Source organism: Cutaneotrichosporon oleaginosum (assembly GCF_008065305.1).
Source record: "Cutaneotrichosporon oleaginosum strain ATCC 20508 chromosome Unknown ATCC20508_contig03, whole genome shotgun sequence".
In the NCBI taxonomy this organism is placed as follows: domain Eukaryota; kingdom Fungi; phylum Basidiomycota; class Tremellomycetes; order Trichosporonales; family Trichosporonaceae; genus Cutaneotrichosporon; species Cutaneotrichosporon oleaginosum.
In genome coordinates, this window is record NW_027072172.1 from 2,630,648 (window position 1) to 2,656,224 (window position 25,577).

General features: G+C 60.9%; 9 protein-coding genes across 9 annotated transcripts; 7 read left to right on the forward strand and 2 right to left on the reverse strand.

Moving 5' to 3' along the window:
* Positions 1 to 3,206: 3,206 nt before the first annotated feature.
* Positions 3,207 to 4,625, forward strand: COLE_04236 (uncharacterized protein; the record flags this gene model as incomplete). The annotated part of the gene is made up of 3 exons (XM_018420080.2): positions 3,207 to 3,322; positions 3,491 to 3,522; positions 3,934 to 4,625. 3 exons carry the CDS (start codon positions 3,207 to 3,209, stop codon positions 4,623 to 4,625), a joined length of 840 nt encoding a protein of 279 aa, XP_018282791.2.
* Positions 4,626 to 6,758: 2,133 nt separating this feature from the next.
* On the forward strand, positions 6,759 to 11,016 carry COLE_04237 (uncharacterized protein; the record flags this gene model as incomplete). Its single annotated transcript, XM_065626334.1, has 6 exons — positions 6,759 to 7,144; positions 7,414 to 7,476; positions 7,529 to 7,576; positions 7,616 to 7,663; positions 7,829 to 7,847; positions 8,167 to 11,016. 6 exons carry the CDS (start codon positions 6,759 to 6,761, stop codon positions 11,014 to 11,016), a joined length of 3,414 nt encoding a protein of 1,137 aa, XP_065482415.1.
* A 382-nt stretch (positions 11,017 to 11,398) lies between these two features.
* COLE_04238 (uncharacterized protein) lies at positions 11,399 to 12,487 on the forward strand (the record flags this gene model as incomplete). Its single annotated transcript, XM_018421792.2, has 2 exons — positions 11,399 to 11,642; positions 11,757 to 12,487. 2 exons carry the CDS (start codon positions 11,399 to 11,401, stop codon positions 12,485 to 12,487), a joined length of 975 nt encoding a protein of 324 aa, XP_018282793.1.
* A 35-nt stretch (positions 12,488 to 12,522) lies between these two features.
* On the reverse strand, positions 12,523 to 13,337 carry COLE_04239 (uncharacterized protein; the record flags this gene model as incomplete). Its single annotated transcript, XM_018421793.2, has 3 exons — positions 12,523 to 12,675; positions 12,936 to 13,030; positions 13,286 to 13,337. 3 exons carry the CDS (start codon positions 13,335 to 13,337, stop codon positions 12,523 to 12,525), a joined length of 300 nt encoding a protein of 99 aa, XP_018282794.1.
* A 256-nt stretch (positions 13,338 to 13,593) lies between these two features.
* Positions 13,594 to 15,389, forward strand: COLE_04240 (uncharacterized protein; the record flags this gene model as incomplete). Its single annotated transcript, XM_018421794.2, has 2 exons — positions 13,594 to 14,959; positions 14,995 to 15,389. The coding sequence occupies 2 exons, from the start codon at positions 13,594 to 13,596 to the stop codon at positions 15,387 to 15,389; spliced, it is 1,761 nt and encodes a 586-aa protein (XP_018282795.1).
* Positions 15,390 to 17,855: 2,466 nt separating this feature from the next.
* Positions 17,856 to 19,455, forward strand: COLE_04241 (uncharacterized protein; the record flags this gene model as incomplete). Its single annotated transcript, XM_018420636.2, has 2 exons — positions 17,856 to 18,003; positions 18,035 to 19,455. 2 exons carry the CDS (start codon positions 17,856 to 17,858, stop codon positions 19,453 to 19,455), a joined length of 1,569 nt encoding a protein of 522 aa, XP_018282797.2.
* A 67-nt stretch (positions 19,456 to 19,522) lies between these two features.
* On the reverse strand, positions 19,523 to 20,795 carry COLE_04242 (uncharacterized protein; the record flags this gene model as incomplete). Its single annotated transcript, XM_018421795.2, has 7 exons — positions 19,523 to 19,778; positions 19,824 to 19,980; positions 20,040 to 20,278; positions 20,323 to 20,454; positions 20,493 to 20,582; positions 20,618 to 20,661; positions 20,697 to 20,795. The coding sequence occupies 7 exons, from the start codon at positions 20,793 to 20,795 to the stop codon at positions 19,523 to 19,525; spliced, it is 1,017 nt and encodes a 338-aa protein (XP_018282798.2).
* Positions 20,796 to 21,149: 354 nt separating this feature from the next.
* COLE_04243 (uncharacterized protein) lies at positions 21,150 to 23,566 on the forward strand (the record flags this gene model as incomplete). Its single annotated transcript, XM_018421796.2, has 8 exons — positions 21,150 to 21,326; positions 21,361 to 21,472; positions 21,506 to 21,635; positions 21,668 to 21,789; positions 21,821 to 21,957; positions 21,995 to 22,016; positions 22,060 to 23,252; positions 23,288 to 23,566. 8 exons carry the CDS (start codon positions 21,150 to 21,152, stop codon positions 23,564 to 23,566), a joined length of 2,172 nt encoding a protein of 723 aa, XP_018282799.1.
* A 137-nt stretch (positions 23,567 to 23,703) lies between these two features.
* COLE_04244 (uncharacterized protein) lies at positions 23,704 to 24,982 on the forward strand (the record flags this gene model as incomplete). Its single annotated transcript, XM_018421090.2, has 5 exons — positions 23,704 to 23,806; positions 23,869 to 24,236; positions 24,268 to 24,344; positions 24,392 to 24,507; positions 24,540 to 24,982. 5 exons carry the CDS (start codon positions 23,704 to 23,706, stop codon positions 24,980 to 24,982), a joined length of 1,107 nt encoding a protein of 368 aa, XP_018282800.1.
* Positions 24,983 to 25,577: the final 595 nt, after the last annotated feature.

Sequence of the window (25,577 nt, forward strand, 5' to 3'; positions counted from 1 at the left end):
CCGGACGAGTCACATCTAATGGCAGGCCTCGCCCCCCACCGCCCTGACATATATCGACAACGGCGTCGTGTTCGTGTCTTCTGCATGTGGGGACTCACTGTTGGTACGCTTTAGCATGCCTGAACACCCCCAAGCCCAGTCGGCGGGCATAACCGCCGCTCGCAATATCAAGGGTAAGGGACGCGCGCAAGACAGTGTCGACAGCGGCGCATGGTCAATCACATTCGACGACGAGGCAACCGCCGAACAGACTGTTCTAGAGCGCTGGATGAACCTCGCGCCGCTCAAGGACCTCGCTGTGGTTAAAGATGAGGACGGCCCTATGGTCAGTTCCACAATGAGGCCAAACTAACACCAGTCGCACCTGGTGGTCGCGTCAGGCTCCGCCAATACCAACTCGCTGAGGATAGTACGCAGCGGTGTTGGCCTTGAGAGCCTGCTCAGTATCGAGGGCGTCAAGGGCATTGAGCGGCTTTGGGCGTACGACAGAGGCCAGGGAGTGGACGCATCAAGTATCGACCAGGCCTTTAACGCTATGCTCATTGTCTCTTTTGCGTCATCAACAGCTGTGCTCCATGTCAGCGATAACATTGTACAGGTCGACGTGCCAGAATCCTTTGCCAAGGACCCAACTATTGCCTGCCACAAGAACGATTGTGGGCTCGTGCAGGTCACCTCTAAAGGCTTTACAATCTGGGAGCTTGAAAGGCACATCCTCACTCCCAATACCAATGTGCACGCCTCCATAAATTTGGACAGTGAGGTTGTCGCCGCTGCCTTCGCCGGCAACAGGATCCTGGTTGCGCAGCGTAATGGCGTGCTCAAGTTGTATCATTGCGGCCCACAGGGCCTCGAACATATCGCGGACAACGCGCCTAGAAACGAGGTCTCCGCGGTCGCGTTATACCAGGAACCGAACAATCTCGATGACGCCTCTCCGCCGGCAGGCGGAATCTGGGTCGCCGCCGCCTACCACGATGGCACAGTCACTGTCTTTAACCCGGATTCTATGGACGACGGGGACGCTGCGCCCCTCGTGAAGACATTTGAGGAATCTTACGCCGTCTCGCTGAAGCTTTACGCGGACGAGAGCAAGACGATGCGCCTGATGGCCGGACTGGCAGATGGCACACTTGTCAGTTGCGACGTGGACGAGGTTGGCTGCCAGAGTGGATTCACAAAGGGGCGCACGCAGAATGCGCTGGGCTTGATGCCCCTCGACATTGCAGATTTCGAGGTCGAATGCGAAGGGCTCGAGGAGCGCGTCCTGGCGGTCGGGATTAGCGATCACATGTCTCTCGTTTTTGAGTCGCGCAGACACCTCGAGTTTTCAGCGAGCGGAAAGAAAGTGAGCTGATCTCATCTGAAGGAAGCTAAGACAGAATGTGGTCGCGGCAGCTCCTCTCCAGGTTCCCAATCTAGGTCTCCTTTTCGCGATAGCCACGCGGGACGGCATCACGCTCGAGCGCCTCACGTCTCTCAAGAAACTGCAGGTGCTGACCTGGGACACAGGCGACTCGAGCGCAACGCGCCTTGCCTATGTCCCGCACCAGGACATCCTGGCTGTGGGGAGCGTCACGCGCTCCCTAGACGCGGATACTGGTGATGTCTTCCAAGCTTCGAGCCTCGACCTGCACCACCCTACTACACTCGAATGTAAGCTGAGATTTCTGCGCTGTAGCTGATTCAGTCCTAACCGACTACCTGTTGCCAGAGCGTGAGGCCGTGGCGAGCGTTAACGTTGTCTTCTTGAACGAGCGGCATTTCATTGCCCTGGGCACGGCTATCTTTCCTACCGCGGCAGCGCTCGACGAGGCCAACATTGACGAGGTGCAGTCGTTTGTCGGTGTTCAGAAAGGGCGGCTGTTGCTCATGGAGGCGACAGAGCTTGACGGAAGGTGGAGCCTCAAGGTCGTCGAGGCGGTGGAGACGAACGGCGCGGTGTTTGACGCGACCGTCAACTACGGATATCTGGCCGTCGCCTCCGCCAACAAGGTCTCCATCATGAAACTAAGCAAGAACTTGCAACTCCAAGAAACTGCTAGTTTCACCTTCGCCTTTGAGGCGCATCACCTCACCGTCCTGCATAAGGACTTTATGCGCGAGCTTCTCATCCTTGGCGACGCCATGCGTTCTATCATCGTCATTGAGCTGGACAACAGCAGCGGCGAGATCTTTAGAGACGCTCGAGACATGTCCCCGCACGCCGTTCGCGCTCTCGGCACCGTTGGCAATCTCACGAATGATGATAGGCACATCATTCTCGCCGACGGCAACGGCAACCTCCTCACCTACCGCATGGATGAGGAGTTGTCGCAGGCAGCCGGCTTCGGGCTACACGAGGATGTGACGCGCTTCCGCAACGGCGCGTTTGTGGCTACGGATCCGAAGGAATTGCGACCTGACCTGCTGTTTGCGACGGCTAATGGACGGCTGGGTGTCGCCGGTGAGCTGAGCGCGAGCGCGACGCGCACACTCAGCGATTTGCAGCGCAACATGGCGAAATACAAGCGCGGACCGGGCAACGTGGACTGGCGGGCGTGAGTGGCATTTGGCGCGGCTTTCTGACCCCCATCGCGGTACTGACAGCAGATTCCGACGGGGAGGCAGCATTCTCGTGCCAAAGGAAACGGCAGGTTTCATCGATGGTGATTTTGTTCAAACCTTCCTCGACGACCCGGACGAGCGGTACTTGCACGGCAAGACGGAGCACGAGCGCGTGTTGCGCATCGAAGACGGGGCGAAACGGCCCGCGAGCGAAAAGCACGTGCGGCGCGTGCTCGAGGCATGTGCGGGGGTGCACTAGGATGATGGAGAGTGCGATTACAGGGAGCAGGCCACTGAGAGTATCAAACGACCCAAAAGGGTTGATTCTGTGAATGTACAATGAGAGGCTCATCGCTGAGCTTGACTATCTGCGACTGGCGATCCGCGTGCATCGGGGCGTCTTGCATGAGATCACCAGCACCGCCGGCCGTGCTACTGATCGCCATCACCAGCTGCACCATTGTTAACCCTATTGTGCATCTCGCCATCATCACTCATTAAGACAATAGACGGGGCCATGACCATGGTCTGCGGGTCCCATCGCTGCACCGTGTAGCGCACAGGCATATAAGTGCGACCCAAACCTCGCTCCATCTCATTACCACTCACGTACTTCCAACTCATCCTGTCCTCACTCCACCCACTACTCACCCATCATCATGCGCCTCCTCCCGCAGACCCGTGGCCCGCTGTTCCTTGTGCTTAACGTCCTGCGCGCGCTGAGTATCCTCGCTCTCGTGCTCGTGTTTTCCTCCACCGTGGTTACTATCGTTGAGTGAGTTCAGGTGGGCGAGAGAGAAACAAAACACTCAAGGTTGCATCGTCCCCTCACACCACTTGCTTTTCCCCTTCCCTCCCGACCATGACTCCCGCGCCGCCATTTGGCCGTCTTCATCGTCAATCTTCCTCTCTTCCCGTCTACCCCGTCCCCCACTAACTCCAGCGACATCAAGGCTGTCAAGGCAGACAAGGCCGGTGGCAATGTCGCCTCCTCGCACTCATCCCCCTCTTCATCGGCGCTCGAGAAGCGGCGTCGAGTCCTAATCATTCCTCCTTACACTCCTCCCGCTGAGTCTACCGCCACTGCGGGTGCAATTGCCCCTCTCTACAAGCTGCGTACACCCCCTCCCAAGCGAGAGGTCGAGTTCGCGCGCGTCGGCCCCGAGGCCACCATGGACTCGTGGTGGTACGAGAGAGACACGCTCGAGGACCCAGAGACGGCACCCATCGCCAAGGCCGAGCCGCAAGGCATCGTGGCCGTGGACAACTCCAGGGTGTTCGCCGAGGTGCCCGAACCCTCTGTCGTCTCGCCGACTGCCACCCAGCCGAACACCATTGCCCCCGGCTCCTCCGCCATCGCCGCCGCCGCCCTTTACCCCGCGTCAGCCTCCACGGCCGCCGCCCCCGTCTACACCTGCGACTACTACAAAGGGAGCACTGTCCCGCTTCAGGCGGGCGGAACGTTCTGGTCTGTCCTCGCGCGCGTCTTCATCCTCGGCGAGTGCATCCTGCTCGCGCTCTCCGAGATCGGCTTCCCCGCCGCCTTCTTCGCAAACATCATCCCCATGCTTGGAGAGGAGTACGGCCTCGGCTGCCTGGGCGTGCTGCAGGCCCTGATCGCCTCCTCAGTACTAGCGCACCACTGCCGCCGGTTTGCACAGGTCTTCGCCTGGCTCCTGTTCATCGTGGCCATGATCAACGTCCTCGTCGGCATCTTCTTCCGGGACAAGGCGAAGCAGCACCGCGCCATGAGCTGGGAGAACGCCGCCGAGCTGACCCCGCAAACCCGTGCCGCCGCTGCGGCATGGAACATCGGCAGCAGCGTGCACGAGTCCGTGCGCGACTGGAGGGCGCGCAATGCTTCCGCGACCGCCGCGCGCACCGAGGCGTCCCGGCCAAGCTTCTACTCCCAGAACACGCCCGCGCCCACTGTCGCGCCCACCGCCGCACCGACGCCCGGGCCCGGGCGCAAGCGCTTCAGCTGGGACACGTCGCCGCGCTGGAGCGGGTTCCCCTGGGGGCGCCAGAAGGAGCCCCCCGTCATCTCGCGCCCGTACGAGACCATGCCTAGTGTGTGAGGATCGGGCGAGCTGACCGCAGAATACGCCGTGTAGTGTTACAATGGGCGCTGGCGCCTTTAGTGTTGTTTACATGTATCATGTATAGTGGCAGATGTGGAAGAAGGACGGCCAGATGATCCGAAGCTGCTGAAGAGGACGAGTCTTCTGCTTGTGGACTGCATGGGCGGATGGTGTACCGTGCGCCCATGCTCGTCGGTGCAACCACGTCCTGTGACGATTAACGCCCCGGTATGCGTACCGCCGCCGCGGGGCACACTCTGGCAAACACACACGCCCCGGCGAAGTAGCCAAGAGGTCAAAGGCGCTACATTTAGGAAAGCTAAGCTGTAGTCTTCGGTTCGCGAGTTCGAATCTCGTCTTCGTCATGTGTGATGCTTTTGAGGCCTGCGTCTGCGTTGATTGAGCCATGAGCGGCTCATGATGAGAGCGGTTGGAGGTTGTGCCTTGCATTCAACAAGCAGACAAGCAGACAGCAGACAGATTGGCTCAAGCACATGTGCGTGTGCTTAAATGTGCGGGTGTTGCGTTGTTCTGTCGCCATTTGGCGACAACCCCGGATACATGAGCGCAATCTCGCGCCCGTGAAGGTTTCGACTAGCGAATGCTCGGTCCCCGTGTGGTCCCCGCCTCTTGGGAAGCCTCATCAGCATCAGCCAGTAAGCAGTAAGAGCGGTCGTTTTCCCGTCATACGCGTTCAATGTCTCCTGATCCCTACATCCTCCCAAGCTCCCAAGGTCCCAAGACCAGTTCATCAAGCACGCTCTATCTCATTAATTGCTCGGCGACCAAAACGGGAAAATGATGGATTAGGGCGGACTGAAATGAACATGACCGCGCGTCCCTGCGCATCTCATGGCGGCTCCTCCGACTTTTCCCTTCGCTTACAGCATGGTGCGAGTGTCGGCGACGGCGTCCCTGTTTAAGTGTAAGAGAAGTACAGTACGTCCGCGCGTCGTCGTCTTCACCATCGTGCACTGGGTGCGACTGGGTGAAAAGAAGCTGGTACGCGTGCACATGAACATGATGGAGATGACGGCATCCCCCGCCGGCCATCATGGCCTGGCCAAGAGGTGCCCAGGGGACACGAGGAGCCATGCGTGCACGCATAACGATGCTCATGCAATGTTCGAAGCGGTTGCAGCCCACCGTCGCCGTCGCCTCATGTCGCTCATGGCTCATCTACAATAGCTCATGTCGGTCGCAGGGACAACCTTATCCTCGGCCACATTCATACGTTATTACACTCTTACATTCATGCCCTCCCTACCCCCTTGCATTTGGGCCTCGGCGCCAGCGTCTCAGTGGGCGGCGCTCACCCTCCCTACCAACGCCCGCTCATCGTACCGCCCAGCCCGCCACTATCGCCTCCATTGCCTCTGCGTGCGCCCCAGGATCCTCTGAATAGACGCCTCCGAGTTCATTAGCCCGGCTGTCGCTCGCAGCGAGGAGCGCTGGATGGGGCGCACGGCTCTACCCACACTCGGTGCGGCTGAGCCTAAGCTTGCGTTGTAATGCCACGCCACTACTGTAGAAGAAAAGAGGTGGTGGTGACGCCTCGTGACATGGTGACGGCGGCCAGTGCGCATGACAGTTGAGCGGCGTCGCGTCGCAGCGCAGCGCGGGAGCACCAGCTTGCCGCGCTTGCCGCGCAAACCGCAGCGGCGTCGACGCGTCGCCGTTCGCCGTTCGCACGCTCGCCCTCGCCTCGCCCTCGCACTCGCACTCGTATGAGCACCCCGAATCTGAGCGGCGTGCGTACCGCCCCATACCCTGACTGTTTCTCGCGCCTCGACATGGGAGACCTGCAGCTCGATGCTCTTGGTGCACGAGGATGAACATGAGTGCATTCCATCTTGTGGAGTAGGTGGAACGAGGATGCCAATGTGCCAAATGCCACTGTTGGAGGTATCGAGGCGTTGAACTCTTTCCATTCAGAGACGACGGTGGACGGACACGCTGCGTGACCTGCTCCGGGTGCGTGGCGCAGGCACACCGGCTGAACCCTGAGAATGCCGGAGCCCTCGGCGGTGGTTATTGGCTCGACGCGTTCCAGGGACAAGAAGCAGGGCAAGGGGGGCGCAGGGGGCGCGTCGCGACCATGAAATTGTTGCCCTGGTGTGCGACCCTGAGATGAGAGAGTCTGCAAAGAAGAGAGAGGAGAGGAGAGCGCGCGTCAGACCTTCCTCGCAGCATGGCGAGAGTGAGTGGTCGCTGCCTCGCTCTCTCTTGTCATCATCGTCAGTCCTCTCCTCTTCACTCTCTCCTCCATCGCTCTCGCCATTCTCATTCTCCTCACTCTCCTCACTCTCGCTTGATCACTCTCGTTACAACAAGACTTGTCCTCTCCCCCTCACCGCCTCGCCTCGCCTCGCCTCTCCCTCCTGTCGCTCTCTTTCCGTCCGCTCGCTTCTATCCACCACGCTGCACTGTAACCACCTACGCTCAACACACTCGCTTCAAAGCCGACGTTCTTTCCACCTCTGTCAACCCATCCCTCGCATCCTCTGTCTCATTCCGTAAGTCTGTCAATCAGGCCGAGAGAGGAAGGTCACGCCTGCCGAAGCCGAAGCCGAAGCCAGCGGACGTGCAGACAAGGGATGTCCATTCCGCACCGAAGCCGTCAACCACCACGCCTCCTTCCACGACCGACTCTGCTGCTGTCCACTACCTTAACCCGTCTGCTCGTTCATGGTCGCATGACCCACGCTGCTGCTCCTCCTCCTCGCGGCTTCTGGCGCAGCACCGGTGCCACACTCCCTCCCTCATCTGCCCCGCTGACATGCAGACCTTCACCGGCAGCTGGATTGTCAGTCACTCAGTCACCATACTCTCCCCCAACCCCGTCATCGTGAGTCAATCCCATCCTGCCTCTGCATGCATACACAAACACTAACGCTCAGCCCAAGTAGACCAGCGCAACTGCTGGCGCCGGTCCATCCTACCAAAGCGTGAGTTGAGTGCCTGCAGTCACATTGTGCGACTGGGAGGGAGAGTGCACGCACTCCAGGACCTTGCCCGCCGTTATCGATGACGGGGTGCGTGATGGCACTGGCCACGATATCCTGGTGCAATCGGTGAACTGGTGGATCGGTGGCAGTGCACAGCCAGCAGCAGGCGTGACTTGCCGCCGGCGTCCTGGATCCGCATCCGGCTGTCGTCTGATCATTCCACCGACTTTTGCGGGGTGGCGCTGGCGGAAGATCAGTTGTGGGATGTCCGGTGAGCCGGAAGTGGCGCCGAGCTATCCCTAGTCACGCCGGCTCGATAACGGCAAGGCGCGAACGATAAGACGCGTCTTCGCCGTCCCGTAGCACCGCCGCATCGGCCTACTACTCCTCATGACGAGTGCAGTCGGTCGAGGCCTTGCAACCTCTTCCACCACATCCATCAGTCCATCCATCCACGACTTATTCTCCGTCGTCCCGATTCCCGCACGTCTCCATCCTCCCCCTGCACTTCCCGAACCTGTCGCAACAGTTCAGGCCGTCACCTTTTGTCGACCTTTTCGGGCTCTTTTTCCGCGCGTTACTACCCCTAGTCACTCCTCAAGCCCGTTTCGTTCAACCAACTGACGCACCAGTCGGCCAACGCTATGCGTTGCGTCCTCGCTCTCCTCGTCGCCCTTCTGGGTCTGCTCAACCTCGTGGCAGCTGCTCCACGGATCACAATCCCGCTCGCTTCGCAGCAGCCACCAGTTGCGCGCGTGGGTCAGGACTTCCTCTTTTCGATCCTCCCAGGCTCGTTCGCTTCCAACTCAACTGTCACCTATGCTGCGACCTCGCTACCACCATGGCTCCAGTTCTCGCCCTCCAACCCCGCGTTTTACGGCAAGCCCACCGCCGCAGACGTTGGGCAGTACAATGTAACCCTGGCTGCCACAGATGCGACAGGCACTGCCAACTCGACATTCACGCTCATCGTGTCCAACTACTCAGCACCGATCCTCGTCATGGACTTTGACAGGCAGATCGCAGACCCCAGCCTGGCAGACATTGCGAGTGCCAAGGTCATGCCTGGCGGCAACGGCGTGTCTGTGCCACCATACTGGTCATTTGCGCTGGGGTGGAATGGCAACATGTTCAAGCGCCCTGACACGAACGGCAACGGTAACCTGTTCTACACGGCCCATGTACGCGGCACCGCCGGTCTCCCGGACTGGCTTATTTGGTCCAACACGACATTCACCTTCAACGGTGTCGCCCCCGCCAATGGATCTTACGAGGTCGTCGTGACTGCTTCCGACTACTGGAACTACACGGCTACATCGGCGTCTTTTGTCTTCTCCGTCGGCGACGGCGCCGTCATCGAGAACTCGAAGGCCTGGCCTGGCATCAAGACCACCTCGCGCAGCTACATCAATCACGCCCTCGACCTCTCGGGTATGCTGCTCAACGGTGAAAAGCTCGACGCTGCCCAGGTTGAGGCCACCCCCGACCTGTCTAGCACCCGGTGGCTCTCATACGACAACACCACCCGCACCATTTCGGGCGTGACTCCGGACGCGCTCGTCAATGGCACCATCGCTCCTTTCAACGTGCCTGTCACTCTTTCCTCTGCCAACTCCTCCAACACTCTCTCCTATGTCTCCTACCTAAACATCAGTGTTCTGCCTTACGCTTTCACCGACTTCCAGCTCTCGACGACAAATGTCCCCGCGGGCCAGACCTTCCAGTTCGACGTCTCCAAGTACCTTGTCAACAAGACTACGACCGCGACCATCAACGCGACGGTAGTCCCAGGTGAGGCTGCTGCCTGGTTGCTCTACCACCCGGACAACTACACCCTCGTCGGCACACCCCCTGCCAACATTACTTACACGTCAATGAACATCACGTTCATGGCGGACGCCGAGGGGGCGGTGTCGTCGACCAATGTCACCATGCCCATCGACGGCGTCACCGGCCCGCAGGGCGAGGGTGAGCCGGCGCCCATACCCATTGCGCCAAGCAAGGGTGGCCTCTCGAAGAAAAACAAGATCATTATCGGTGTCGTCGTCGGCGTCGTTGGTCTTCTCATCCTTCTGGCCGCCATCCTCTGCTGCTGTTGCCTCCGCAAGCGCAAGGCGGCGGCCGCCACGAAGGAAGCACCTTACCACAACAAGGAGGGAACTCCCGAGACACTCGTCAACACCCCCAACGGCAAGAAGTCGCTCCAGGGCGACGGCGCAAGCCCGGTTATCACGAAGATGAGCGACAGCCCTCGCAAGTACATCAAGGGTCTCTTCGGCACCGTCAACGAGCCCTCCCTCCCGACCATTAACAGCAAAGACTCGGCATTCCACTCGTCCCGCCCCGGCTCCAATGCCAGCTCGTTCATGTGCGCTGGGGAGCTGCTCGCCACTGCTGGTCCTCACGATGTCGGCCCCCGACGCCTTTCTGACTTCACTCAGTCCGCTCCTAGTGCCGAATCGCTCGCCAGCTGGGAATCTCAGCCGTCCATGCACTGGTCGGGCGAGGATGAGTACCTTGAGCCTTTGTACGAGAGCGAGGGCTTTGAGGCTCTGTCGCCCACCACCGACCCAAGCGCCCCTCCGCCCTCTGAGACCGGTGCCTCTCAACTCATGACACCCACCTTTGGACCCACTCTGACCAGCGCTGGTCCCTCGCAGGACAAGCAGGGCACGGGCTCTGGCCCTTACCCCAGCTACGTACCCGGGCCTCAAGGTGACATCCCACGTCCCCGTGCAGGCTTCGTTCCCAGCTATCCGCGGTGGATCAAAAAGGGTGAAAGAGGTCCACCACTCTCATCCGACGATGTGTCGCTCTACTTCTCCGAGTTTGACAAGGACAACTCGAGCCGCAACATAGTCAGCTCGCGGTCGCTCGTCGCCTCGCGCTCGCTTGACTCGTTTGCTGGTCAGGGTTCCGAGATCGTCGGCACAAGCTCTGGGTCGCGTCTTTCGCACAACTCACAGTCGAACAACAGCAACGCGTGGTGGAAGGGGTCGAACATGTCCTCGCTCCTCAACCGCTCGGACGACAGCTACGCAGGCGAGGCTGTGGTTGCTACCGCGCAACGCCAGAGCCTCGACACGCAGCGATCGTCGCTTTTGCCGAACGAAGTCATCGACTTTACGGGAGGGCGCGACCGCGACCTTGACGTTGACATTTCGCCGCTCACCGGCGGTAACAGCCCAGCCATCTCGGCTCATCCTGTCACACCCACTACTCCCGACCGACCGGTCTCGTACCTTGTGGTACCCAGCTACGTGCACCCGATGTACAGCCCGCCCAAGAATGCGTCTCCAGCGCGCCGACACTCGTCCTCGCGCCGGACACAAGCACGCGTATCACCGATCCCTACGCGTGATCACATCCTGCGCGGCGAGCCGCCAGCCGAAGTCATGTACTCGGCCCCGCTCGACAAAGCGCACGGACACGCGCTTTAGGCTGGACCTGCATGCACCTGACGCTGGCGTCGACTCCTGTATCACCTCGTAATCTGGGCTGTGGCTGAGCCACTAAACATTTGTTCCCCTCATCATCCTCTCCTCCTCTCATCTACCACTGGGTTAGTAGCTTGTCGCGCTCGCGACCGCATTGGACTTTGGATAGGCATTGTAGCATTATAGCATAGCATGGATAGATGCGAACTGCGGTTCTTAAGGCGGGATAGTTGCGTGAGATGGCTGACAAAGTAGGACATTGAGGCTTTCCTTCGGCGTGTGGGGTGACATTCACCCCGCCTCCACTCGATCACGTGACCTGACCAAAAGTTGACATCCGCCGATCTCTCACGCCGCAGCAACATAACACCCATCCTTCCACATCATGGCACCAAATAATACGGTCAAGGGCGGCAAGAGCAAGGGCAAGGAGCGCGCAGAACCAAAGACGGAGGCAGCCATGCCGTTTGGCAAGCAGTTTGCGCACACGGACAAGGCGATTCGCGACCAGGCCGTGCGCAACCTCACGGCATTTCTCTCGGCCGGCGGCGATGGCGTGGAGGGTGAGGGCGGGTACACGCGCCTCGAGGAGAAGGAGATGGCGAAGCTGTGGAAGGGCTTGTTTTACTGTGAGTAGGTGTGTGACGCACGGCGGCGGTGGGAAGGTGTAACCATCATCCCCTCCATCCACGCGGGCCTCAGCTCGCTCGCCGTGCTCGCTCGGCCCACTCCGCTAACCCCAGGCTTCTGGATGTCCGACAAGCCGCTAGTACAACAAGCGCTTGCGACGGAGCTCTCTGAGCTCCTGCTGCGCATCAACCCACGCACAACCGGCGACCGGGCTGCGGCGCGTCTCGACGCCTCCCTCGCCTTCCTCGAGGGCTTCTGGACGGCCCTCGTCCGCGAGTGGCACGGCATCGACCGCCTGCGTATCGACAAGTACTACATGCTGATCCGGCGATACGTGAACGCGTCGTTCCGGCTCGCGGCGCGCGCAGAGTGGAGTCCCGCCGCGGTGGGCGGGATCAATGCGATCCTCACCGGCCCACACGGTCCCATGAGCTGGCAGGACGCGAGCGTGCCCATGTCCCTCGCGACGCACTTGGGCGACGTGTACCTCGCCGAGCTGGACAAGGTGATGGCGAGCGAGGAGGGCGCCGGCGCGCCGCTCATCGAGCTGCTGCGGCCGCATATCGAGCTCGTGGCGCGCACGCGCAACCCCACCCTCCTCCGACGGCTGCAGGAGAGCGTGTTCGCGCCGCTGTTGGACGCGCTGAAGAGCGACGGGGATGCGATGCGGAATATCGCGACGAAAAGCACTGTCGACGGCCGCCCTGTCGATGCGGCGGCGCTGCGCGCCGCCCTCCTCCGCGCACTCTTCGCGGAGGCCGCGCAGGAGTCCACGCGCGACAGTAATCGTCGCAGGCTGTATGCGCTGGTGCGCGCAGAGGAGGACGAGGAGGACGACGAGTAGTAGCGCGGACATGCATATACATAGCTAGATCAAGATCATGGCTTGCGGCCCTCCTTCGTGATCCGCGTCACGTACGTCTGCGAGATCTTGTCAAACGCCGCCATGTACAGCTGCATGCACTGCGAGAGGCAGCGCTCCTCCGAGCCCGAGAGGGACGCGCCGGGCCGCGTCACGCACTTGGCGAAGCACTGGGATTAGAGGGGGTGCGGGGAGAGAGGGTGGATGGGTGTTGTTGGGTTGAGAGGCAGAGTGCCAGAGGGAATGAGTGTGGGCACTCGAGAAGGGCGGGAAGAGCCAGCGACGGCGTCATACGCCGTCGTTCTGATCGATGAGAGGACGTGGGTAGCCACACCATCAATGACAAGCGTTCCGGCCCGCCATGTCCGGCAAAAGACGCGTCCAGCCTCCACGCCGCTACACCTGCCGCAACAACACCCATGCCACTCACGTTCTCGGTCATCTTGGTGACGAGCTGCTGCGCGCTCGCAACAGCCAGCTCCTGCTGGATCTGCTGCTTGACCTCCTCCTTGCGCGCCTGCATGCCTGGAGTCAGTGATGGTCCATCGTAACCTCGGTGGCTGTGCAGAGCAGGAGACATGGGAGCCCACACCACTCGAATACGGTGATCGCCCGCGAATCGAGCAGTCCAAGACAGCGCAAGCCCAGCTGGAGCACCTTGGTCGCTTGTGTGATGTGGAGATGACCCCGCTACCAGTCAGATGGCAGGTGCTCCGAGCTTCATAGACTTCGCCGAGATCCCCGGCGCAAGCGCGAGCTCCGCACCCCACGCATACTCACTCGGCGCCGACTGAGACACTGTGGAGGGGTTTGATCCGCGGAAGAAAGACATTGTGGCGTGTTTTTAGTGAAGTTGAAGTCGCAGAGAGAGTCACCGTCGCCGAAATCGAGGCCGTTCCGCAAGATACTTCCGTCCCTGGAATCAGACTCTCGCCACCCCACCACAATTTTGCGGTGGAGGTCGCTCTCATCATCAACATCTCCTCGACCGCGACACTGATCTTACAGAGCAGCCGTCATCTCGAGTTTCACTCACTCTACACAGACTATATCACTTTCTAGGCTACAAGCTCTCGACCACTCACACCATGCCACCAAAATCACGCTTCCGCCAGCCAGGCGCGCAGCACTTCCAGCTCGTGCATCGCTCCCTGCGCGACCCCCTCATCAACGACCCCGACGCGAGCAAGCATGTCTTCCGCCCCATTGAGCGCGGTAACGAAAAGGCCGCCTTGACGCTCTCGGACCTCGAGGCGAGCGTGGACAAGAGTGCGATGCGCGCCAACGAAGGCGAAGCCGCCACGTACGGCATCACATACGACGACTCGGCCTACGACTACATGCAGCACTTGCGGCCCGTGGGCCTCGGCGGCGCCGACTCGGTGCTCCTCGAGGCGCCGCAGAAGCAACAGAAGAACAAGGGGTTCAGGATGCCCGAGGAGGTCATGGCGTCCAAGCACGAGATATCCGTGCAGGACGTGTATGCGTCGCAGGAGGCGCTTCCGCGCGAGCTGCAGGGGTTGCAGCCCGACATGGACCCACATCTCCGCCAGGTGCTCGAGGCGCTCGAAGACGACGCGTTCGTGGACGAGGACGGGGAGGAGGACGTGTTCGGCGAACTGCTCGGGTCAGGGCAGCTCGAGGACGGGGAGGAGGCGGAGGAGTTCGAGTTCGCCGAGTGGGGCGTGAATGAGGACGACGACGATGCGCGTACGGAGAACGGCGAGCCGCGCGAGGAGACATGGGAGGACCGCTTCCGCGCCTTCAAGGCCGCCGGGGGGCACCACAAGCCGGCCAGCAATGGGGGATGGGACGACGCCGACTCGGCCGAGCGCTCCGAGATGGCGGACACGGTCGGCAGTCTCGTGAGCGGCATGGACGACCTGATGGTCCGCGGCGGCAAGAAGCGGCACGGGAAGCGCGGGCCGTCCGACGCCTCGGGGATGAGCATGTCCTCTTCCAACGTGTATCGCAACGACAATTTGCGGACACTGGACGACCGCTTCGACGCCATTGAGCGCCAGTACGACATGGACGACGACGAGGAGTGGGACGAGGACGAGGACGATGTCTCCATCGCCCCCTCGTACATGTCCAGCATGAGCCGTGTCTCGTTCTTGCGCGGAGACGAGCCGACGGGCGCAGGGCCGGCGCCGGAGATCAGCCGCGACGACTTTGACGCTATCATGGACGACTTCCTCGACAACTACGAAGTGGTTGGACGGCGTATGCGCGAGTCGCTCGGCGGGACAGCGTTGAGTGGCCCCGAGAAGCTGAGGGTACTCCGTGCCGCGCTCGAGGACGGAGTGGAGGGTCCGACACGGGAAGAGAACCGTCGCCGAATTCTCGACATTGAGCGCCGCATTGAGACCGGCGAGTACCGGGACATCAAGGAGACAATGGACCGCCGTGAGGTTGAGCCGGAGCACAAGTGGGACGTGGAGACGATTCTCTGTGAGTTGCCAGCACATTATTCGACCTAACAGCAGCCACATATACAAATACTGAGAACCACCCCGGCATGATTCGCGTCCGCAACAGCGAGCAGGCCAAGGAACGCGCTCTGCGACGAGCTGAGGCTGCCGCCGCCGCCGAGGCTGCGCGTGCCCGCGACGGCGAGGAGGAGGAGGACTCGGGATCCGAGACGGAGCGCGAAGCCAAGGTCACAATTGCACGGCCCAAGGGCGAGAGCGCCGAGGAGCGCAAGGCGCGCAAGAAGGCGACCAAGGCCGAGAAGGCGAACAGGCGCGCGGAGAAGAAGGCGCACACCCTGACGTTCAAGGATGAGCGCAAGCGCCAGCTTACCGCTCACCAGAAGGCGGTCGGGGGCGGACGTGCAGCGGACAAGGTGGTGGGCTCGCGCGGCGTGGTCTCGCTGTCGTAAGAACGGCTCCGCACCACGGCCTTCCAGGGCGTTCCGCCACTTGGCGCTCGAAGACGCTCGGCGCTGGGTGCTGCGCTCGGCTCCGCTCCGGGGCCTTAATGACGGATCGGCCCCACGCCGATCGCGATCGACGTGCCAAGCTCCGCGCGATCATCTGCGCTTCTAGACGGCTTTCGAGAGACATATGCACTGTTGTACGCTGCCAGAAAGCACTATGCTCCACAAATCGTCGATTTGCCACCCACCATGAGCCTGACATGTGCCTGACGCAACCCCGTGCCTGCGCGGAAATACGGCAAATGCGGTGCCATCCCGGCGTTTTGCGGTGTTTGCACCCGAGGCACCACGGATCAAAAAATCGCACTGGGTGATTTGCTCCCGCGGCCCAGCCCACGCAGGTGAGCGTCTCGAATGTGTCGCTCGCGACCACCTCTCCCCTCCTCCCTCCTCGTAACATAAAACGCGACAGCGCCGCGCACCTCTCACTCTCTCCTTTCGAATCTCGCGCGACCCGAACGCAACCACAACAACCAGCAAAATGGTGAGCCTTGCGCGGCCCGGCTGGCGGTGGCGGCAAGGCTAGGCAGTGGCGACGACAAACTTTCACACCGACCTTTGTCGACACTTCTCGCGGAAACCCTTGGTGGTGGGAAACCGCTAGCAGCGGAGTGCGAGAAACGCGCGGCGGACTGGTGCTGCGAACGCTTAGCGGTCGCAGAGTCAGCGTCGGACTGCTGGATGTTTAGAGCCTCGGTGAGGAAGGTGGGCTTCGCACCTGTCGTGTGCGCAGTCAACCTCCGCGCCAAACTCTACCACGCACCCCGCGCAGTTTTGCCACCCGCCCGCGCTCGCTCTCTGCATCGGAGCCGAGAGCTTTCTCGAAGCGTGCGCAGAAGTCGACTTCTGTCGCCCGCCCATCCCGCCACTCCCTCTTCCCTCCCGACTCGATACCCTGCCGTGCGCTTGCCTGCCTGCCATCCGCCATGTCGCCCTGCTTGTTACGACACTGCTAACCTCAGACTCTCGCTGTCGACCTTCTCCACCCCTCCCCCGAGGCCCAGGCCCGTACCCACAAGCTCAAGAAGATTGTGCCCCAGCCCAACTCGTTCTTCATGGACGTTAAGTGCCCCGGCTGCTTCCAGATCACCACCGTCTTCTCCCACGCCTCGACTGTCGTCCAGTGCGGCTCGTGCGCCACCGTCCTCTGCCAGCCTTCGGGCGGCAAGGCCAAGCTCACTGAGGGTAAGTTCGCAACGCGCAAGTCGCTCGTTCAAGCTGACGCCAGGCTCCTCGTTCCGCCGGAAGAACTAAGTTCTCCGCGTAGCGATCAGGTTCACTTGGTTTTAGCACGACGCATGTACACATTCGACATATGTGGAGCAGGATGTAGGGGTGATTGTCAGGAGGAGTGGACGAGCTCGGCATTGGGGTCAGGAAGTGCGCAAAGAGTCAGAATTGTGTTGGGTGCGGTCATTCAGGAGTGGGGTTTGCGAGCACTAGGTGTGGAGCCTGCCGACCGACTCACCGGCGGCAGCCGTGATCGCGGTCGTGTTCAGGAGCTCCAGTGGGCTGCAATCTCGAGTTGGAGCGGTTGGTGGTGCCTGGTTTCGGAGCCGGCGCCGAGTCAGAGTGATTAGGTTGTATTTCGCGAGTTCGGTTGTGGCAGTGTGGCGATCGTTACGAGTGACGAGTCGCACGGTTGACGGAGAACCTCTGGAGAGATGTATGTACGGTCGCGGATAGGGGTGCAGCCTTCACATACTACACATCTCTTCATGAGGGCTCGTATGCAGTTCTTCACGGATTATTCTGCATTGTCTAACTGGGGAGCTACACGTTTCGTCGGAGAGACGTGCTGGTTAGAGCTGAGGTTCGATCCCGGTTGTGAGTATTCACAGGCAACGGTTGAACGGCCCCCGGGTGGTAGTGAGTATTCATACGAAGGGCTGAAATGGCCACCAAGGCCCGAACTCCAATGCAGCTTTTTATATTTTGAGGGACGCAGTATAGTCGCAGGCTGAGAGGAGTGAAGAACACGAGGGTGCAGTTAGCCACCAGCCACCAGGAATGGCGACGAGATTACGCCACTGGGCCACTGAGACGCCTCATGGCAAACTGGCGCCGAGATTACGGCGATTGAGTACAGCGTAGGCGGCTGCCAGTCCTCGATCCGCAATCTGAATACTCCCTGTTCCAGGCAGTTCTCCGCATCAACTTCATTGTAAGGCCGCGCAATCCACCGGCACGCAGGGGCAAACGACCAGTCGTGTGCTGTTTGCCGCCGGCCTGGGCGAGGCCGAGACCGAGGCCGTGCCGTGAAATGCTCCCGCCAGTGCGTCATTGTCCAAGCCCTCCAAGCCCAGATCCATCCACCATACACCATAGCCACCACCTTCCTGGACATTACTACGGCCCGACAGACTCTCACATCAGCATCACAACGTACCATACTACACTACATCCACGATGATGATGCGTACCGGCCTCGCGGCAGTGAGGCCCGCGCTGCGCCTCCAGCCTCCTCTACGGCGCGCGCTGCCTCCTCTCGCTGGTGCCACACTCGCGCGCCAACTCAGCGCCTCCACACCACTTCTCAGGCGAGACGACGATCGGCGTGAGTGCCTCCTCGACAAAGCTGACCCTAGTACCCCGTGGGCACGTTCGTCCCGTCCGCCGCCGCATTCGCCGCGACGACACCAATGACCCCAACCCCGGCGCATACCAGTTCCAACAGGACCCGTTGGGCAGCATGGGCTTCGACCAGCAGGGCTACACGCAGGGTTACTCGGCGCGCCCCGCCGTCGTCGTTCCCGACGACCCGCGCGGCGTCCTGCAGCGCAACCACGCGGCCTACGAGCTGCTCGCGCACGACTCGCTCGTCGTCGTCCGCCAGCTCGAGATGATGAACGTCTTCCTCGGATACGAGCAGGCGAACCGGTATGCGATCTACTCCCCCGAGGGCGCGCACGTCGGCTTCCTCGCTGAGGAGGAGCGGGGCTTCGCCGGCGTTCTCACTCGCCAGATTCTACACACCCACCGGCCCTTCAAGAGCACAGTCATGGACCGGCACGGCACGCCGATTCTGTGGATCGAGCGCCCGTTCGCATTCATCAACTCGCGCATCCGAGTTCGCGCCAACCCCGACCTCGGCGCAGTCGGCGGCGGCGACGGACTCAGCCCCCTCGTCGGCGAGACGCAGCAGCAGTGGCACCCCTGGCGGCGGCGGTACAATCTCTTCGAGAATCGTGTCGGAGGAGGAGACAACTACATGGACCAGTTTGCACGCATCGACGGCGGATTCCTCGCTTGGGACTTCTGGCTTACCGACGCCGACGGGCGTCTCCTCGCCACCATCAACCGCAATTTCACGGGCTTCGGGCGCGAAATCTTCACTGACACGGGTCAGTACGTCATCCGCTTCGACGCCGCGGGCAGCGAGATCAACATGCCCCCCGGCTCGCAGGTCAGCGTGCAGGGCCAGACGCTTGTGCTCCCCGAGGAGAGCACGGGGCTCACGCTCGACCAGCGCGCCATGACCCTCGCCACGGCTGTGTCTATCGACTTCGACTACTTCTCCCGACACTCGGGTAGTGGAGGCGGCTTCCTCCCCTTCTGGCTGTTCAGCGGCGGTGACGGCTCGAGCGAACACTCGCGCGGCGGAGAAGCTCCAGCACCCTCTGGCTCTGGCACGGGCGTCGGAACGGGCGGCGGTACAGGCGCAGGCGATGTCCTCGGCGGCGCGGCGGCTGGTGCTGCCATGGGAGGCGCCGGAGGGTATTCTGGGCGGGACTGGAGCGATGACGAGATATATGGTCGCGCGCCCCCGCCAGGACAGACAACTGCTGACCCTTTCCCCGGCCAGAGTACCCCTGATCGGCCTTACGAGCCTCCCGCACCAGGTCAGCAGGCCGAGGGCTTTGACTACCCACCTGACTTTCCCGGTGACGAGGAAATCATGGAGGACCCATGGGCAAATCCCGGCGGCGACGACGGGTTCTTCGGAGGCGACGGTGGTGGTGGCGGCGGCGGCGGAGGCGACTGGGGCGGCTTTGGAGACTGGTCATAGATATCAACACTGCATGCATCACTGTTCTAGTGCCGACTACCTCGCCTTGGGCTACATGTTAGCTTCGTTACGCAGCGCAACTTACCTTGCAGTCGTCCATGACGGTCTCCTTCAACAAGAGCATGACGGTCTTCTGCTCCGCGGGTGGGACGGCGTTGTCGTGCTCGTAGCTCACGCCAATGGCAAGGCGCGTCCCGTCAGGCGAAAAGGACAGCGCTGAGATCGCAGATGGGTACTTGGGGAACAGGCGCATACGCTTCTTAGCGCTGTGGTCCCAAATGGACAGAACACCGTCTGAACCGCCCGAGGCGAACGTGTTGTGGCTTCCGTCAGCTGCCACTCTGGGAGGCGTCGACCTCATAACTTACACAGGGTGGTAAGCGAGAGCATTGATGGGGTACACCTGGTCGACACCGTCGACGTTGGCGCGATGCGCACGGAACGCGTACTTCGCTGCTTGTGCCGACGGGTCGGGGTCAAAGTATTCAACGGCAATGCGTCCCTCGATCGATCCGGAGGCCCAGCCTGCCGTCAATTCCAATGCTTCACAGCAGAAATAGCGTGGCTGCCGGGGGCCAACTCACCCTTTCCGTCGGCCATGCACGCGACACTTCTCGTGAGCATCTTGAGCGCGCTCTCGCGAGTGTGGTCAGCCTTGGCCTCGCGCTTCTCGCGTGCGGCCGCTGCCAGCTCGTCCGCGGTGTACACCGACACATGGCGGTGGGCCATGGACACCAACATGCGGCCCGTAGCTGGCGTGTACGAAATGTTGTACACGCGCTCCGGAAGCGATAACGTCGACGCGAGCGGCTCCTCCTCCGATCTGCATCTCAGTGATGTCCGGGGCAAGGCAGTGAAGGGACGTACGGGTTCCACACCTTGACGCTCTTGTCCCAAGAGCCTGTGACGAGCACGTTATGCTCCGGGATCCACGCCATCGCGCTAACAGCGTTGTCGTGGGCACCGAGGACGCGCGCCTCGCCTGTGGAAAGGTTCCACCTTATGTCAGCTGGGCCAGATCAAAATCGTAAACGAACTCGCGCACGCGCCGGTCCAAGCAGCCGGTATACAACGTATCTCTCGAGCTCCCAAAGACGGCAGAGAGGACGGCGGCGGGATGTTCCAGCCTGCTGTTAGCTGCAGTACGAGCATCTACCATCACCTCCTAACGGCCACTGGGTTGGGGACGTCGTAGATATGCGCATGCTGTGGTCAGCCTCAGAGTGAAGAAAGGTGCGCACCGAGTCCCAGCTCGCGACAGCAAGGCGCTTGCTGTCCGGCGCCCATGAGAGGGCAGCGATGCCGTCCATCGGTGGTTGAAGAGTAGCGTCCCCTGACATCAGCTTCAGCAGATGAGCTTGAGACTCACCGGACATGATGGGCGAGGTGGAAGTGATGGAGTGGAGGGATGAGAGTCAGTGACGATCGGTTGTCGCTGCTTGTTGATTTTGGGAACACACCGATCAGGGCAAACAGCTTTCTAATCAATTCGAATACTGGTATTGAAATCAAATACCATGGCCTTTGCGCGGAGATCACGCTGCAGTCCGGCTTCCCCGCAATCGTGCGATGTGGGGTAGGACCTGGCTTTCTCGTGTCGATCGTGTCACCGTACTCCGGCCGCCGCGTCGCGTCAGGTCCTTCTCGGCGCCTCCCGTTCTCTTGCTGCATCTGCCCACTCCTCAACACCAGCAATGTCCGCATCCGCAAAAGAGACTGCTGCAAAATATCGCACCGACCCTGCCGGCTGGCGTCTGAAGGTTGGGGAGGACAGCCACGGCCAGCACAAGTGGGTGTATCTCCCTCCCGGCCCACAGCGGGATGCCTGGCCGCAGACGCCCGTGGACAAGTACTCGATGGGTCTGCCCACAGTGAGCATAATTGGGGGGACAAACCTGACGGCAGGGGCTTCCGGAGCTTCCAAAGGCACAGAACAAGTACGAAGCGGCGCGGAACGGCCTCACCTTCTACCGCGAGCTGCAGAGCGAGGACGGCCACTTTGCCTCAGAGTATGGAGGTGGGTGACGCCGAGGTGCAGAGCTAACGTCAGGTCCCCTGTTCCTTACTCCTGGCCTTGTCATCGCATTGCACTGTTATGGTGTCGAGATCCCGCGTGAGCGCAAGGCTGAGCTCATCCGCTACCTGTTCAACAAGCTGCGCCCCGAGATGGGATGGGGCCTGTACGTGTGTGCAACAGTGAAGCTAACGGCAGGCACACAGCAGCGCCGCCCACTGTGTTTGGCACCGTTATGAACTACGTGATGCTGCGCATGCTCGGCGTTGGGCCAGATGAAGGGCCGATGACAGCCATCCGCGCCAAGATTCACGAGCTTGGTGAGTGGCGTGCGGGCGACACTGACGTTAGGCGGCGCGACGGGCATTCCCACTTGGGGCAAGGTGTGGCTGTCAATTCTTGGATGCTACGACTGGGAAGGCGTTAACCCCACGCCTCCGGAGCTGTGGTGTCTTCCGGACTGGGCACCGTTTGCCCCATGGCGCTGGGTGAGTTCTCGAGGTGCGAAACGAACTGACGATTCAGTGGATCCATGTTCGGCTAGTCTGTGCGTGCACCCTTGATTCTGCGTCGGACGATGCTAACTGCAGTTACTCCCATGGCGTACCTCTGGGGTAAGCGCTACGTTGGGCCGTACACTCCGCTCGTCAATGCATTGCGGCAGGAGATCTACACGCAGCCGTATGCGTCCATCAACTGGCCCGCTCAGCGCGAGAACATCCACCCCGGGGACCTGTACAACCCGCACCACCTCGTCTTCAAGTCGCTCAACCGCATCCTCGCCGTGTACGAGAAGCTGCCGTACATGACGTGCGTCCCGTCGCTCCGTCGCGCCGGTCTCAAGGCGGCCTATCGCCAGATCGTCTATGAAGACGAGAACACCGGGTATCAGACTGTCGGGCCTGTGTCAAAGGCATTTAACATGATTTGCCGTCTTGAGAACGAAGGGCGTGACTCGGAGGCCTGCCGCCTCCACCTCGCTAAGGTCGACGACTTCCTTTGGATGAGCAAGGACGGGTTGTTCATGACTGGCACAAACGGCTCGCAGTTGTGGGACATCTCATTCATGGCGCAAGCGGCGGTGGAGACGGGTCTCGCAAATGAGGATGAAAACAAGAAGACATGCATCGGCATGCTCGACTGGCTCGACAAGTGTCAGATCCGCCAGAACCCGCGCTGGTACAAAGAGGGGTACCGGCAGTCGTCTAAGGGCGCGTGGCCGTTCTCGACGCCCGAGCAGAGCTACACCGTTTCTGACTGCACCGGCGAGGGCCTTAAGGCGACGATTGCTCTTCAGTCACTCAGCTATACGCCCAAACCCGTCACAGTGGAACGCATGCGTGATGCCGTGGATGTCCTGCTGTCCATGCAGAACGCATCCGGAGGCTATGCGAGCTACGAACTCCAGCGTGGAAGCGAGAGAATGGAGATGCTGAACGCGGCCGAGGTCTTTGGCAAGATCATGGTTGACTATCTGTACCCCGAGTGCTCGACGTCTGTGCTTTCGGCGCTTGAGCACTTCCGGAAAATTGACCCCAAGTACCGCGCCGTGGAGATCTCGTGCTGCCTCGAGCGCGTGATTGAGTGGATTCACCGTGACCAGCGGCCCGACGGCTCATGGTACGGCTCGTGGGGCATCTGCTTCACGTACGCGACAATGTTTGCGCTCGAGTCGCTGGCAATTGCGGGCGAGACGCACGCCAACTCCGAGCGTGTGCGCCGCGCCTGTGCTTTCCTTCTCGGCAAGCAGATGACAGACGGCGGTTGGGGCGAGACGTATATGGTGAGCAATATCTTCGGAGGCAAGTTAACCGCCAGAGCTGCGTGACTGGCGTGTACAGCCAGCACGAGCAGAGCCAGGTGGTCATGACCTCCTGGGCACTGCTGGCCCTCATCTATGGCCAGAGCCCAGACCACGACGCCATCCGCCGAGGGTGCGCGCTCATCATGAGCCGACAGCTGCCGGATGGCGCATGGGCGCAGGAGGACACGGAGGGAATCTTCAACAAGAACTGTGCGATCGACTACCCCGCATTCAAGCATATCTTCTGTATCTGGGCGCTAGGTCGCGCCGCAAAGTATCTCGGCGAGGTGTGATTAGATGGGTAATGAATGATTGTTGTTATGGAAACGTGTCGGTTTCAGCGTCGGAACCTGCCGATCGGACGTGGAGGTCTGGGCGCAGGGTCAGATTCTGAAAGTCAACAAATCAACATCACCAACCCATCGCGACTATGTTCAAGCGGGACACCTCTGGTCCTATGGAAGTCGACTCGGTACACCCTCTGGGGCGTGCAGCCGAGTATGCGCTTGACGACGACGGGCCTGCGAGAAAACGTGAGTGCTTGCACACCTGCAGGCTGCACGCCACCAGTTGCTGAACGAGATGTTGACACCAGGTCCGCATAGCGAGCTGGGAAGTGGGGGGTTTGCGCCGCCATCGCGCATCGCGCCGTACAGCTTTGGGCCCAACACACCTTTCCTGTTCCATGCGCCGCCCCCGCCACCTACTCGCCCATGGGAGCCGTACGACCCAAACAAGTGGGCACGCACAGACTTTGGGCTCGGCACAACGGTCGCGCCAGTGAACGACGTGGACATGGACGCGAGCGAGCAGCCAGGGTCGCCAGGCAAGCCGAAGGAGAAAAAGAGCAACGAGAAGGCTGCGTCGGTGGCGAGCGTTGACGACCCCGCATCGCCTGAACGCAAGATTGCGACGGGGGCGATTACGCGAGTGCGCCGGCGGCGCAGGAACTTCGCGCAGGAGGTGGGTCGCGCGACGGCGGCGCTGACGGAAGGGGCGGAGCGAGAACACGTACAACCTTCACATGGCGCAGGGTACGCGGCACTCTGAGATACCCTCTATTCTCCTCGGGTGGGTGGGCCTGCCGGCCGCATTGCTAGGACCTGGGCTGATGGCAGTTACGTTCAGTTCGTGTTCAACGGATCGCTCGTGCTGGGCTTCCTGTACGTCGTGACGAGCTTCGTCATGGCTGTCCAGCGCGACGTCAAGGAGCGTATTGAAGAATACTCGATCGGTGAGCCCCAGCATTAGCGGAACTAACGACAGAATATCTCCAGGAAATCTCCGAGTGCTCGAGGTCGTACCTCACCAACCGGTGTGAAGCAGGGACGCGCGTGCCAGCGATGGAGGCGGCATGTCAGGGCTGGGAGCTGTGCATGAACCGCGACCCGAAGGTGGTGGGGCGGGCGCGTGTCGGCGCCGAAACGTTCGCGGGCATCATCAACAGCTTCTTCGAGACGATCAGCTGGAAGACCATGGTATTCACCGTGGTCTCCCTCACCCTGTTCATCACGCTCATCAACTCGGCCCTGTTCAACCTGCGAGCCAAGCAGCGCGAACCCGCGTATGCCCCATACCCATATCCGCCCCCCGCGCCGTGGATGCACGGCTACGCAGGCGCCCCAGGGATGTTGCCGCCACTAGACGAGAAGTTGAAGAAGGAGAAGGAGGGTGTCGCCGGCAAGGCGATCGCATGGTTCACCAAATAGATCCACTGTCACCAGCATGCATTCACACACTGTTATTGTCCTCACTTGCGTAGCACGCGGAGATGGAGGCAGCACAGGATGCATTACCCGAAGAGTGAGATGGTATTTGCACATCTCTCTCAAAAAGTGTATTCCCATGGTGGGATTTGAACCCACGACAGTGGTGAATGAACAGGTATCCTCATAAGCACCAAGAGCTAACCGCTGCCCCACACGGGATGACCATTCGGAAATCCGGGTCGAATAAGTACCGGCTTGGGGGCCCCATGGGGTCCCCGCATAGTTGATGACCATGTCTGCGGCCTTCATGTTAGTTTTACATGAAGACCGTTGTTATACGCGCAAGTGCGGTTTACAAGAGATGGGAGCTGGTATGGGAAGTGTTCCCAAATATTGGGAGGTGGTGCAGTCGTTTTTGTGGCATGAGCGCCAACAGCGCGAGAACGGTTTCAACCGAGCGACATGTTGAGCAGACGCGAGCAGTCGAGAGAGATCTGTACATGTAGTTCAGACTTACTATGAGTAGATATACTGCTGGTAGCACTCCCCTGCTTAGGCCACCATTTGCAGGTGTCAGACGGCAGCGTGGAGCTTT